The 15,130-nt window shown below is 45.8% G+C and overlaps 1 protein-coding gene across 3 annotated transcripts in view; it reads right to left on the bottom strand.

Moving 5' to 3' along the window:
* LOC127584451 (FHF complex subunit HOOK interacting protein 2A-like) overlaps positions 1 to 15,130 on the bottom strand; it is a 69,166-nt gene that overhangs the window by 26,570 nt on the left and 27,466 nt on the right. For all 3 annotated transcript variants that reach the window (XM_052041272.1, XM_052041273.1, XM_052041274.1), the window contains exons 7-11: positions 13,499 to 13,695; positions 7,838 to 7,955; positions 6,323 to 6,399; positions 2,284 to 2,476; positions 972 to 1,135 (exon numbers count right to left, since the gene is read on the bottom strand). In XM_052041272.1, coding sequence (XP_051897232.1) covers positions 972 to 1,135; positions 2,284 to 2,476; positions 6,323 to 6,399; positions 7,838 to 7,955; positions 13,499 to 13,695 — 749 coding nt within the window. The remainder of the gene's footprint in view (positions 1 to 971; positions 1,136 to 2,283; positions 2,477 to 6,322; positions 6,400 to 7,837; positions 7,956 to 13,498; positions 13,696 to 15,130) is intronic.

The raw sequence follows: 15,130 nt of genomic DNA, 5'->3' as shown, positions 1-15,130 counted from the left end.
CCACTCAGACCTGTCTGTCTGTGGCCTCCTGCACTGTTAAAAGGAGGCCCAATGCAAGCCTGAGGAACAGCACCTCCTCTTTCATCTGGGCACATTGCAGCCTTCAGGACCCAATACTGAAGAACCCAACATTAGGGAACTCATTCTTTCTGTCTGAATCAGAACAGGCCATTTCTGTCTGTCAGCCATCTGGGATTTTACCTCCGTTTTTCTCTTTCTGCTAATATAGCTGTCCTGCTGGACATGTCCTACAGCCCTGCTGTTAGTAACATTTAACCCAGGCAAAGAAGCATAATCTGCCTCGAACTGCCACGTTTACTTATTTGGTCCCACCTTATCAGAGGTATTCCTCTGGTTCTACCCATCCCTCCCTCAACATTCTCTGCAGCTAAAACCAACCTGTTTTCTTGTGTTACCAGCATTCTCTGTTACTACTTTTACTGTACTGATTTGTTGAACATTTTGCCTTGCAATAATGAAGAGGTGGCATTATAACTCATTGACTATCAGAAACCTGGAAACACTATGTTCCTATTGGACACAGTCCAAGCTTGGTCTGGTGTGAAGCCATATCTTATATGGCCACAGATAAAGTTTAAATTAATGTTTCTGTTAATTTTCATCTCTCACACTATAAAAATTAATAGGTCATTGTGTTTAGATCGACTTCATACACAAATAAAGAGGATATTCTAAGTGCAACCCTTCTCAAAACTTGGTCTGAGTTTCAGACAAAGCAACAAAACTTGACAAAAATGAAGCAGAGGACCCAGCAGTCTCTTGGTAAACTCACTCAAGGTTGTAGCATGTGCATATGTCATTGAGGCTGTCTGCATAATGTTTAACCAAAGGCCAGAGGAGGCGTTATACTCTTACTTAGACATACATAGAAGGTTTCACAAGAGAAACTACTTTAAAACACAGCTTCCACACCTCCACTGGAATTACTGACAATTTCTTCAATTCCTTACTCTTCCTCATCCACGTGTTCGCTGTCTGCAGACCCCTCCTCGTGTCCATTGTTGTGCGCGAGGTATCTACGGTCACAGAGGTTCCGGAGCACCAGATTATAAATGATGTGTTCATTAGATTTCTGCAGCAGCTGTTCGAAGAACCTGAGACTGGCCATGCTGATCTATGAGAATCCAAAAACACAGACAACTCACAGCAGAAAGGTGAGCTTTGCAATATCAAGATGGTAACAGTTGAAGCACTTGTCAGTGTCCATTTAGGTTACAAACTCAAACTCTAAAATGGGACACAAACTGACATCCATCTAACCCACAGGCAAGAGTGCTGCCAAATTATCCCAGCTCACATGTGGTACTTCCTAATTACTGCTTCCACAGAAGCTTAGAACTGAGTTAATAAACCCAACCTGCACTGACTTGTAAACTCTTTGACATCTTTGACCTGTAGCCTCACTGCGCTGAGCATCACTCATTCGGTGCTCTCAATGTGGTCTCCTCTACATCAGCGACCAAGGGCAGATGAGGCGATGTTTTGCCAAGCACCCGCACTCGGTCCACAGTGTAGCTCCCAGTTGCCAACCATCTTAATTCCCCTCCCCATTCCCATATTGAGATGTCCGTCCTCAGCCTCCTCCACTGCCAGGGTGAGGCTAATCACAAACTAGAGGATCAGCACTTCATATTCCCCCTGGGGTCTACAACCCAACAGCACGAACACCGAATTCTCCAACTTCAGGTAATCTGCTCCCCCTCTGCCCCTTTCCTCTCTCCTCCTGATCCATCCAGTTCCTACACCCACCCCGGCCCCCCTCACCCTGTTTCCTTCCCCTCCCCCACCCACTCCATCTGCTCATCACCCACACACCCCTCCCACTGGGTCCTCTCCCCCACCCCCCCCCCCACTGTTCCCTTCTGCCCTCCCCACCTCCCTTACTTGGTTCCATGCTCCGCCTTCCTCACCGATCAGATTCCACCATCTTCAGCCCTTTGTTGCCTCCACCTCTCACCTCCCGGCCTCTGTCCCTGTCTCCACTCTCCCCTCCCCCAACTCCCTATCCCCCCTCCTCACCTGGATCCACCCATCACCTGCCACCCCTTCACCTCACCTCTGGCTATCTCCCCTCTAGTCTTTTGGCCCAGATGAAGAGTCTCGCCCTGAAACATCAACTATGCATTTCCCTCCGTAGATGCTGCCTGACCCTCTGCATTCCTCCAGTAGCTCATTTTTCGCTACACAATGTGCTGACACCAGACCTTTGATATGACCACATTGCACTGAGCTGTGACCTCACCATGCTGAACTGGAACTCACCTCATCAGACAGATGGTTGCAGCGATCTATCAGTTGGGAACGCAGGAGGTGGCAGCCTGAATCCTCTGGAACCTCTGCTTGTCTTTCATCTCCCAACAAAAAATGAACCAGTTCATCCAGTAACTGAGGGGATGTGATGTGTGCCATGATTCCCGTTAGTAGCGCAGTGGAGGAGAGGATTCCGATCTCAGACCTAGAGACAGTTAAGACAGGAGATATTCAATCATTAACATAGAAACATGAAACATAGGAGTACGAGTAGGCCATTCAGCCCTTCAAGTCTGCTCTGTCATTCAATACAATCATGGCTGATCATCCAAATGCAGTGCCCTGTTCCATCTTTCTCCTCATATCTCTTAATCCTTCCGACACCAGGAGCAACACCTCTTTCCTGCGCATATTTAACGATTTGGCTTCAAATGGTTTCTGTGATAGAGAATTTCACAAGTTCACCACTCTCTGATTCACTGAGTTACACAGCACGGAAACAGGCCCTTTGGCCCGATCTGTCCATGCCGACCACAGCGCCTTTCTGCACTGCTCCCATTTGCCCGCATTTGGCCCATATCCTCTAAACGTTTCCTGTCCATGTACCTGTCCAGGTGTCTTAAACGCTGTAATTATACCCACCTATATCACTTCCTATGGCAGTTTGTTCCATTTACCCTCCACCCTCTATATGAAAAAGCTGCCCCTCAGGTCCCCTTTAAACCTTTTCCCTCTCACCTTAAACCTGGGCCCTCTACTTTTAGACTCCCCTAACCTGGGAAAAAGAGTGTGACCGTCCACCTTATCTGTGCTCCCAGTGATTTCATAAACCTCTGTAAGGTCACCCCTCAGCTTCCTTTGCTCCAGAGAAAACAGTCCCAGCCTGTCCAGTCTCTCCTTACAATTCAACCCCACCAGACCAGCAAAATCTTTCTGAAGTTCTTCTGCATCCTCTCTAGCTTAATCACATCCTTCCTCTGAGAGAATAAAGTACTCCACATCTCAGTCTTAAATGGCTAACCCCTTAACCCCGGGTCCTGGACTCCCCAGCCATCAGGAATATCCTTCCCGTATCTAATCTGTCCAGTCTTGATAGAAATTTGTAGGCTTCCATGACATTCCCTCATTCTCCAATGAATATAAGCCTAACTGGCCCAATTTCTCTTCATGTGCCATCCCAGGAGTAAGTCTGGTGAACTTTTGCTGAACTCCTTCCACAGCAAGAACATCCTTCCTCAGAAAGGGAGACCCAAAATTGCGCACAGTTCTCAAGGTGTAGTCTCACCAAGGCCCTGTAGAATTGCAGCAAGACAACCCTGTTCTTATACATGAATCATCTCGCTATAAAGGACATTCACCTCCTTGATTGCCTGCTGCACCTGCAGGTTACCTTCAGGACAACCCATCGGGTTGCATCTCCCCCTTTCCCAATCAATCACCATTCAGGTAACCTTCCGCCTCCCTGTTATTGCCACCAAAGTGGAAACATGACATTTCTGCACATTATACTGCATCTGCTATGTATCTGTCCCCTTCCTCAGCCTGTCCAAATCAACCTGGAGCTTCTCTGATCCTCCTCAAGGCTCACACTCCCACACAGTTTTGTATCATCTACAAACTTGGAGATTTTACATTTAATTCTCTCATCCAAATCATCAATATATATTGTGAATAGCGGGGTCCCAGCACCAATCCCCACAGTTGCCAACTAGTCACTGTCTGCCAATTAGAAGGTACCTGTTTATTCCTGCTCTTTGTTGGACATAGTTCTCTATCCAAACTCCAAGTCCGTATGCTTTAATTCCGCGTACTAATCCCTTAGTGGTGCTTTACTGTAAGTTTTTAAACCCAAATATGCCCCCTCCACTGGTTCTGTTGATGAGGCTCTACGGGGCGCTAGTGAGGCCTCATTTGGAATACTGTGCGCAGTTTTGGGCCCCGCATCTTAGGAAGGATGTGCTGACGTTGGAGAGGGTTCAGAGGAGATTTACGAGAATGATTCCAGGAATGAAAGGGCTTAAGTACGATGAGCGTTTGTCGGCTCTTGGACTGTACTCGCTGGAGTACAGAAGGATGAGAGGGGACCTCGTAGCGACATTTAAAATGTTGACAGGTAAGGATAGAGTAGATGTGGCTAGGCTGTTTCCCTTGGTGGGCGTGTCCAGGACCAGAGGGCACAATCTTAGAATTAGAGGGTACAGTTTCAAGACAGAGATGAGGAGAAGTTTCTTTACCCAGAGGGTGGTGAAATTGTGGAACTCCTTGCCACGCACAGCAGTGGAGGCCAGATCAGTGGGGGTGTTCAAGGAGGAGATAGACAGATATCTAAATAGTCAGGGTATCAAGGGATATGGGGATAAGGCTGGCAAATGGGATTAGAATAGTTTTTTTTTCTCTCTCTTTTTTTCCCACCCCATTTCTTTTTCCCTTTTCCTTGGAGCAGACTCGATGGGCCGAATGGCCTGCTTCTGCTCCCTTATCTTGTGATCTTGTGATCTCCTTACATCCCCAAAGCATTCCAATAGATTTGTCAAGCATGATTTCTCTTTCACAAACCCATGTTAATCCCTACAAGAGTAGCAGCTTCAAATAAACAGCACAAGACTATCTCTTTATTCAAGTACCTTTTGAGAACAATATTTATCACCAGGTCTGGAGCAGAAAAACGTGGAACGCCACAAATTCTGAGCCAGTGAAGTTGGTGATTAAGTTAAATCCTTAGGAATTAAGATCAACACAATATCAACTTCTTCAGTAGAAGATAGCAATTGAACAGGACAGATGAGCTTGGTGGGGGTTACAGGGCAGTGAGAGTTTCAAGGCCAAGGCTGATCCATGAAAGGAGCACCATGCACCGAACACCTGACTGGGAGCCCCTTTGCCAAAGTTAGAGTCATAGTCATACAGCGTGGAAACAGGCCATTCGGCCCACTACATCCGCCCTGACCAGTGGACACACATCCATATTAATCCCATCTCCCAGCACTCGGCCCGTAGCTTTTACGCCTTCTATGACCAGGCGATTCAAGTGCTCGTCTAGACACTGCTTAAGTGCTGTCAGCGACTCTATAAGTGACTGAGAAATAGGATCAGCTTGAATATACATCTTGGTCAGCATGGGTGTGTGGGCCGAAGGGCCTTTTTCCGTGCTGTACGACTCTGTGACTCTGCTTCAACACTGAAAAAGGTCCCGCTCATATTATCTCTTACCCTAAGTCTATCTCCTCTAGCCTTTTCTACCTCTGATATAGAGTCATATGGGGAATAGCTTCCTGCAGTCTACCCTATCCATGCCCCTCACAAGTTTACACACCTCAATTATGTCCCCTCATGTAACCTCCTCTGCTCTGCGGAGAACAGACCCAGCCTCTCCAGTCTCTCCTCGTTACTGAAACGCTCCATCCCAGGCACCGTCCTGGTGAATCCCCTCCGCACCCTCTCCAGCACCATCACACCCTTCCTGTAGTGTGGTGACCAGAAATGCAGGCAGTGCTCTAGCTGAGGCTGGCCAATGTTTTATAAAATTGGACCATAACCTCCCTGCTCTTGTGTTCAATGCCAAGACTAATGCCAGCATTCCATCTTAACCATGTTATCCACCTGCACTGCCACCTTCAAGGATCCTTGGACTTGTACACCAAGGTCCTTACCATTCATGGTGTATGTCCAAGCCTCATTAGTGCTCCCAAAATGCAGCACCTCATACTTCACGATTAAACTCTATCTGCCATTTCTCAGCCCATTTCACCCACACATCAATATCACCCCATAGCATAAAACTACCCTCCACACTGTCAACAACGCCACCAATCTTTCTGTCATCTACAAACTTACTGGTCATCCCTCCCACATCCACATCCAAATGATTCACGGATATTACAAACAGCAAGGGTCCCAGCACCAATCCCTGTTGAACACCACCGGTCACAGGCATCCAGTCACGAAGCAACCCTCCACCATCACCCTCTGAATCCCACCTTATGAGAAGTTAACATGGTTATTGAATTCACATGCTTTTCATGACACACCAACAAGGGAAAAATTAACTTACACCTGCAATAGTTGTGGCTCTAACACCCTGAAGAAGAAGCGCTTCCTAATCTCCTGGGCCACAGCACTGGCCGTTACCTGTGTGAAGAAACGAAGTGTAAATATTTCCGACTGCCACTGGAAATGCAGGGCTGGCCAGACAGTGAGAGCCACAGAGCAAACGGCAGCACCCGTAACTGGTGATCGCTGTGAACCCGGAACAGTCACCAGACTCCTGGCCAGTACTTGAGAGACACCTGAGCTCACAGCCAGTACTCAGTGAGACATAGGCTTACTTCAAAATCAAGGCCAGTGTAAAGTTGTGCTCTCTGAGCAGTGTCTGGCTCTCACTGTTATGAGTGACAATTTCAGCACTGCCTCTATGTAGGAACGACAGACCCACACAATACAAGGGGAAGAAAGCCACCTCTCTGACAAGTGGCTTTCAGATTGACCAGTTCTGTTCTAAATTCCCGAGTCTTGTGTCTTTGAAGTTTCAATTTTAGCTTATGTTTGCAATTTGTTTGGAAGAGATGAGCCTGGAATATTGGCTGAGGCTTTTCAAAAATTTGACATTTCAACTCATCTGGCTCTTTCCTTCCAATCTGGACCTGAAATTTCTAAAAATATTCGAGCCTGTAATGCACTGACTCACAGCTGTTATACCTTGTGGTTATGAGCAAAGCTGGGTGGGGGGAGTTCCACTTTGCAGGCAATATGTGTGTGTTACAGTGCAGCTGTAATTTACTCATCGTGTAATGCTAATCTCTAATACACTAATCTCCATAAACATTGAGGTGGGAGATTTCCAATGCATCACCTGCTCCTTTTCCATTATATTAAATATCACACCAACCCCAAATGCAAATTCATTCTCAATCCTTTAAACTGCGGCTTACTTGAGACAGTTCCCTTATACAATGAGATGGACTATGACCTATGACCTCACGATCTACCTTGTTGTGACCTTGCACCTTATTGCACTGCACTTTCTCCGTAGCTGTGACACGCTACTCTGTACTGTTATTGTTTTTACCTGTACTACATCAATGCACTCTGTACTAACTTGATGTAACTGCACTGTGTAATGAATTGACCTGTACGATCGGTTTGTAAGACAAGTTTTTCACTGTACCTCGGTACAAGTGACAATAATAAACCAATACCAATACCAATACAACTGAAGACGGGACTTCTGCTCAAGGAGAGGGGCTACCTCATTACCATCACATCTACCAGTTAAAGCCTACAGCTTCCTTTTGGCCTGCTGGGTGAGACAAACGAGTCTCTTGTTTGTAAGAACAGCACTTGGTCCCTGCTCAGCAATCCCCCAGCAACAGGAAAAACAACTCACTCATGGAGCAGACTCGATGGGCCAAATGGCCTACTTCTGCTCCCTTGTCTTGTGATCTTGTGATCATTCCTGAAAACTGTGGAATAGCACTTCCAGAGCTTCAGCCAACTACCTCACAACCCTGTAGAACCCCATTCCCTCCCTCATGAAACATTCCAGGCATGCACGATGACAACTCCCTACCTTATGGGCTTCTCCCACCAGCTGATCACAATAGCCCAGCCACGAGAAGAAAGCAACCACAGCCCGTTTTCCTGGAAATGATTCTGCATCTTCTCCACAAGAGGCAGCATCAGGTGACCTTGATCATGAGTACAGAGCAAAGTGTCAGTCACCATTCAACAACATTTGGATTTGATGCTGTAAAACAATTATCTTGATAAATCACACTCCACATCGATTGCCTTGATTCATTCAACGTTTCTCCTGTGTAATAATTTGCATCAGTCCTGCATTGGCCTGTTTCTGCTGCAGTTATACCTTTGGGAGCTGTTCTCCAGGCAGTGCAACTTGTAACCAATGCTCAAAACAAGAGGACATGGCTTTAAGGTAATGGTGGGAAGTTCAAGGGAGATGTCAGAGGGAGGTTTTTCACCCAGAGAGTGGTTGGTGCATGGAATGCGCTGCCTGGGGTGGTGGTGGAGGCTCATACGTTGGTCAAGTTCAAGAGATTGTTAGATAAGCATATGGAGGAATTTAAGATAGAGGGATATGTGGGAGGAAGGGGTTAGATAGGCTTAGGTGTGGTTAGAAGGTCAGCACAACATGGTGGGCTGACGGGCCTGTATTGTGCCATATTGTTCTATGGTTAAACAATGGCTTTGTTGTCATCAGCTTTCTGGATCATATGTTGTAAATTTTTTGCATTGTTGGTCCAATCTTCTCATTATCATCTGCGGGATCGTTCTATCAATCACATTTGCAGTCTTTTCAGCAAGGTGCCTGTAACCTGCATCCTTTCTTACTCTGCATCTCCTCAAATGTAACAACATTTTAAAATCTTTGAGGATTAACTCATTCTTTTTTAGTTTTTCCTCAATAGTTTTAAAATATTGATCTCCACTAATACACAATGGATTTGCAAGTGCAACCTTCTTTTATTGAGACTCCAGCAAACGAATCACATTGACAGAGAGTTAATATCATTTTGCATAACCGTGGAGGTTCTGTGGCAGCACAGATGTGCAGTACCCGAGGGCCTGCAATAGAACATGGAGCCCCTGTCCACGACACAAGAGTTGGTAGTGTTGTGGAAGGAACATTTCGATCAGATGGAAAGGTGGGCAGAGCATTGGCAGAAGGAGTTTAATCCTGACAAGTGTAAGTGATGGGCTTTGGGAAATCACATAGGGGTAGGACATATACAGTAAATGGAAGGGTACGAAGGAATGTTGCGGAACAGAGAGATCTAGGGGTCCAAGTGCATATTTCTCTGAAAGTGGTTACACAGGTGGGTAGGGTGACAAAGAAGGCGTGTGACGTGCTTGCCTTCACAGATCATGGCATATAATATGAAAGATGTGACATCATTTTGCAACTTTACCAAACTCTGGTTAGGCCGCACTTGCAGCACTGTGTGCAGTTCTGGTCACCACACTGTAGGAAGGATGTGGTTGCGCTGGAGAGAGTGCAGAGGAGATTCACCAGCGTGTTGCCTGGATTAGAGGACTATAGTTATGGGAAGAGATCGGACAGGCTGGGCATGTTTTCCCTGGAGCGAAGGAGGCTGAGGGGTGAGCTGATAGAAGTATGGAAGATTATGAGAGGCATAGATCAGGTAGAGAGTCACAATCTTTTTTCCCATGAGGATGGCAGCAAAAATAAGAGGGGATAGGTTAAAGCTGAAAGGAAGGAGCTTTAAAGGGGATCTGAGGGGTACGTTTTATTTTTACACAGAGGGTGGTTGATATCTGGAACGTGCTACCTGAGGTGGTGGAGTCAGATACAGTTACTATGTTTAAGAGAGAGTTAGACAGGCGGCAAGGCACAGAAGGATATGGCAGGCGGATGACTGTAAATGGGCAAAAGGGTCAGCATTGACATGGTGGGCCGAAGGGCCTGTTTCTGTGCTGTACCATTCTATGACCTGTTAATTACGTACAGAGCCATACAGCATGGAATTGGGCTTTTTGGCCTAACAGATTTGACACGAGTGACCTCTTTTTCTGAGACAGTGACCCTTCTCTACAGGAGGATGTGTCCACCCTCTCAAAACCCCTCTGGACCACCCATTCTGTGAGCGTTTATTATCAACTTGATATTTAATTATTAATGCAATGATATTTCATTATTTCATAGAAACATAGAAAACCTACAGCACAACACAGGCCCTTTGGCCCCCAAAGTTGTGCTGAACATGTCCCTACCTTAGAAATTACTAGGCTTACCCATAGCCCTCTATTTTTCTCAGCTCCACGTACCGATCAAACAGTCACTTAAGAGACCCTATCGTATCTGCTTCCACCACCATTGCCAGCAGCCCATTCCACGCACTTACCACTCTCTGAGCAAAAAACTTACCCCTGACATCTCCTCTGTACCCACTCCCCAGCACCTTAAACCTACGTCCTCTTGTGGCAACCATTTCAGCCCTGGGAAAAAGCGTCTGACTATCCACACGATCAATGCCTCTCATCATCTTATACACCTCTATCAGGTCCCCCCTCATCCTCCGTCGCTCCAAGGAGAAAAGTCAGAGTTCACTCAACCTGCTTTCATAAGGCATGCTCCCCAATCCGGGCAACATCCTTGTAAATCTCTTCTGCACCCTTTCGATGGCTTCCACATCCTTCCTGTAGTGAGGTGACCAGAAATGAGCACAGTACTCCAAGTGGGGTCTGACCAGGGACCTATATAGCTGCAACATTACCTCTCAGCTCCTAAGTTCAATTCCCCGATTGATGAAGGACAATACATCATATGCCACAGAGTCAACCTGCGCAGCTGCTTTGAGCGTCCTATGGACTAGGACCCCAAGATCCCTCTGATCCTCCACACTGCCAATAGTGTTACCATTAATACTATATTCTGCCATCATATTTGACCTACCAAAATGAACCACTTCACACTTACCTGGGTTGAACTGCATCTGCCACTTCTCAGCCCAGTTTTGCATCCTATCTATGTCCCGCTGTAATCTCTGACAGCCCTCCACACTATCCACAACACCTCCAACCTTTGTGTCATCAGCAAACTTGCTAACCCATCCCTGCACTTCCTCATCCAGGTCGTTTATAAAAATCACGAAGAGTAAGGTTCCCAGAACAGATCCCTGAGGTACACCACTGGTCACCGACCTCCATGCAGAATGTGACCCGTCAACAACCACTCTTTGCCTTCTGTGAGCCAGCCAGTTCTGGATCCACAAAACAATGTCCCCTTGGATCCCATGCCTCCTTACTTTCTCAATAAGCCTTGCATGTGGTACCTTATCAAATGCCTTGCTGAAATCCATATACACTACATCTCTTCCTTCTTCAATGTGTTTAGTCACATCCTCGAAAAATTCAATCAGGCTCATAAGGCAGGACCTGCCCTTGACGAAGCCATGCTGACTATTCCTAATCATATTATACCTCTCCAAATGTTCATAAATCCTGCCTCTCAGGATGCTCTCCATCAACTTACCAACCACTGAAGTAAGGCTCACTGGTCTATAATTTCCTGGGTTATCTTTACTCCCTTTCTTGAATAAAGGAACAACATCCGCAACCCTCCAATCCTCCGGAACCTCTCCTGTCTCCATTGATGATGCAAAGATCATTGCCAGAGGCTCCGCAGTCTCCTCCCTCGCCTCCCACAGTAGCCTGGGGTACATCTCATCCGGTCCCAGCAACTTATCCAATTTGATGCTTTCGAAAAGCTCCAGCACATCCTCTTTCTTAATATCGACATGATCAAGCTTTTCAGTCTGCTGCAAGTTATCACTACAGTCACAAAGATCCTTTTCCCTAGTGAATACTGAAGTACTCATTAAGTATCTCTGCTATTTCCTCCCGATCCATACACACTTTCTCACTGTTACACTTGATAGGCCCTATTCTTTCACGTCTTATCCTCTTGCTTTTCACATACTTGTAGAATGCCTTGGGGTTTTCCTTAATCCTGCCCACCAAGGCCTTCTCATGGCCCCTTCTGGCTCTCCTAATCTCCTTCTTAAACTCCTTCCTGTTAGCCTTATACTCTTCCAGATCTCTAACATTACCTAGCTCTCTGAACCTTTTGTAAGATTTTTTCTTCTTGACTAGATTTATTACAGCCTTTGTACACCACAGTTCTTGTACCCTATCATAACTTCCCTGTCTCATTGGAACATACTTATGCAGAACTCCACACAAATATCCCCTGAACACTTGCCACATTTCTTCTGTACTTTTCCCTGAGAATATCTGTTCCCAATTTAAGCTTCCAATTTCCTGCCTGAGAGCCTCATAATTCTCCTTATTCCAATTTAACACTTTTCTAACTTGTCTGTTCCTATCTCTCTCCAGTGCTATTGTAAAGGAGATAGAATTATGATCACTATCACCAAAATGTTCACCCACCGAGAGATCTGACACCTGACCAGGTTCATATCCCAATACCAAATCAAGCACAGTTTCTCCTCTTGTAGGCCTATCTACATATTGTGTAAAGAAATCTTCCTGAACACACCTAACAAATTCCACCCCATCTAAACCCCTTGCTCCAGGGAGATGCCAATTGATATTTGGAAAATTAAAATCTCCCATCACGACAACTGTTATTCTCACACCTTTCCAGGATCTGTTTCCCTATCTGCTCCTCGATATCCCTGTTACTATTGGACGGCCTACAAAAAAACACCCAGTAAAGTTATTGATCCCTTCCTGTTCCTAACCTCCACCCACAGTGACTCTGTAGACAGTCGCTCCATGACGTCCACCTTTTCTGCAGCCATGACACTATTTCTGATCAACAGTGCCACTCCCCCACCTCTTTTGCCTCCCTCCCTGTCCTTTCTGAAACATCTAAAACCTGGCACTTGAAGTAACCATTCCTGTCCCTGAGCCATCCAAGTCTCCGTAATCGCCACCACATCATAGCTCCAAGTAATGATCCACACTCTAAGGTCATCTGCTTTGTTCACAATACTCCTTGCGTTAAAATAGACACATCTCAAACCGTCTGAGTGCGTCCCTTCTCTATTACCTACCCATCCTCCCTCTCGCACTGTCTACAAGCTTTCTCTATTTGAGAGCCAAACACCTCTTCCCCAGTCTCTCCAGTTCGGATCCCACCCCCCAACAATTCTAGTTTAAACTCTCCCCAGTAACCTTAGCAAACCAAGATATTGGTCCCCCTGGGATTCAAGTGCAACCCGTCCTTTTTGTACAGGTCACACCTGTTCCAAAAGAGGTCCCAATGATCCAGAAATCTGAATCCCTGTCCTCTACTCCAATCCCTCAGCCACACATTTATCCTCCACCTCATTCTATTCCTGTGCTCACTGTCGCGTGGCACAGGCAGTAATCCCGAGATTACTACCTTTGCGGTCCTGCTTCTCAACTTCCTTCCTAACTCCCTGTAGTCTTTTTTCAGGACCTCAGATACTTGTGTTGAGATATTTTTATGTGTTTAAGCTGTTATTGCCTGAGATGTTGAGTTCTGGAATGCAAGCAGATTTTTTATATTAAGACTTAATCGGATTGGCCTTTTATATTTATGGATTTTCACTTTAGTGAAACATTCTGCTAGAAGGCATTCTTTCATAAATCGGGGAATATCTGTAATTCATTGTGTGAGCTCTATTAAACATTGCAATGATCTGATACATGTGAATTCATCTTCATTTTCCATTTCATGAACTTGAATAGTTTTATGTACCGCCAGTTAACTCTCCCGAGCAACTCAACTTGTCCTGGGTCAATGGATTCTGGTATTAGCTTGTAGAGATCTGACAGCCTGTCAGCCAGTGTACTACATAATGCTGTGCTTTCAACCATGTATCGGGCTGCCACTTCCTCTGGTAACGTGACCAACAGGAGCAGGCCTTCACAGGCCTTCAACGCAAATCGGTTCTCCTAGAAAGAAAGAGAGGTTAGTCTATTGTCATATATACCAGGCTGCAATGAAATTCTATGTTTACATCAAACTCACAGAGCAAACAGTACACATGGTAATAATAAATACAACAATAGTCTTTCTTTCTTTCAAGCCTTTGCAGGCCTTAAAAGCAAATCGCTTTTCCTAAGTGCAAAGCAGATAAATATGATAAAAATTGGTGAGCAATTCCTGCCATTTTTTTCCAGCCTGTCCCCCCTTTTCCCAGGAACCACCCACATAAAATCATTGAATTGCTACAGCACAGGATGAAGTCAGTGCCAGCTCCAGGTACATTAGTTTCCACAGTCCCAGCTCCCCACTTTTAACCCCATGGCCAGCGAATTATTTTCCTTCAAGTGGCTATCCAATCGCCTCTTGAGTGCTAAGTTGATCTGTTTCCAGCATCCACACAGACACTGAGCTTCAGCTACGTTTGGTCAGGACCTTTTGATTGGCAGAGACATGATGAGGTGAATGGCCTCCTTCTGTGCTATAAATGTTAATTGTTCCAGAACTACCTGCAGTGCAGCTTTTCTTCACACATATTTTCCCAAAATGTTAAACCTTTGTTATTGAACCATCTTCTATTAGAACATACAGCACAGGACAGGCCCTTTGGCCCACAATGTTGTACTAAACTAATTAAACCAATGACTGCTAATTACTCTAATCCCTCTTTGTCGCACATTGACCCTAGCCCTCCTTCTCTGCATATTCATGTGCCTCTCTAAGGATCTCTTAAACACTCCCATGCCATCTGCCTCCACCACCACCCCTGGCAGTGCATTCCAGGCCCCAACCACTCTCTGTGTAAAATACTTGCCCCACACATCTCCTTTGTACTTTCCCCCCCTCACCTTAAATACATGCCCCCTAGTATTAGACAATCCTGGGGAAAAGATACCGGCTGTCTACTCTATCCATGCCTCCCATAATTTTATAAACTACTATCAATACTCCCCTCAGCCTCTGCCACTCCAGAGAAAACAACCCAAGTTTGTCCAACCTCTCCTTATAGCACCTGCCCTCTAATCCAGGCAGCATCCTGGTGAACCTCTCCTGCACCCTCTCCAAAGCCTCCACGTCCTTCCTATAATGGGGCGACTAGAAATGAGTGCAATACTCAAGATGCGGCCTAACTAGAGTTTTATAAAGCTGCAACATAACTTCCTGACTCTTGAACTCAATGCCTCGACTAATAAGCATGCCATATGCCTTCTTTACCACCCTATCAACCTGTGTAGCCACTTTCAGGGAGCTATGGACTTGGACCCCAAGATCCCTCTGTACATCAGTGCTGTTAAGGGTCCTGTCATTAACCGTGTACTGCCCCTTTACATTTGATCTCCCAAAGTGCGACAGCTCACACTTGGCCGGACTCCCATAAATTTCTATTTGTGCCGTGAATCCTCC

This window comes from Pristis pectinata, chromosome 29 (genome assembly GCF_009764475.1).
Source record: "Pristis pectinata isolate sPriPec2 chromosome 29, sPriPec2.1.pri, whole genome shotgun sequence".
Classification (NCBI taxonomy): Eukaryota; Metazoa; Chordata; class Chondrichthyes; order Rhinopristiformes; family Pristidae; genus Pristis; species Pristis pectinata.
This window is presented reverse-complemented; position numbering and strand designations above follow the sequence as displayed.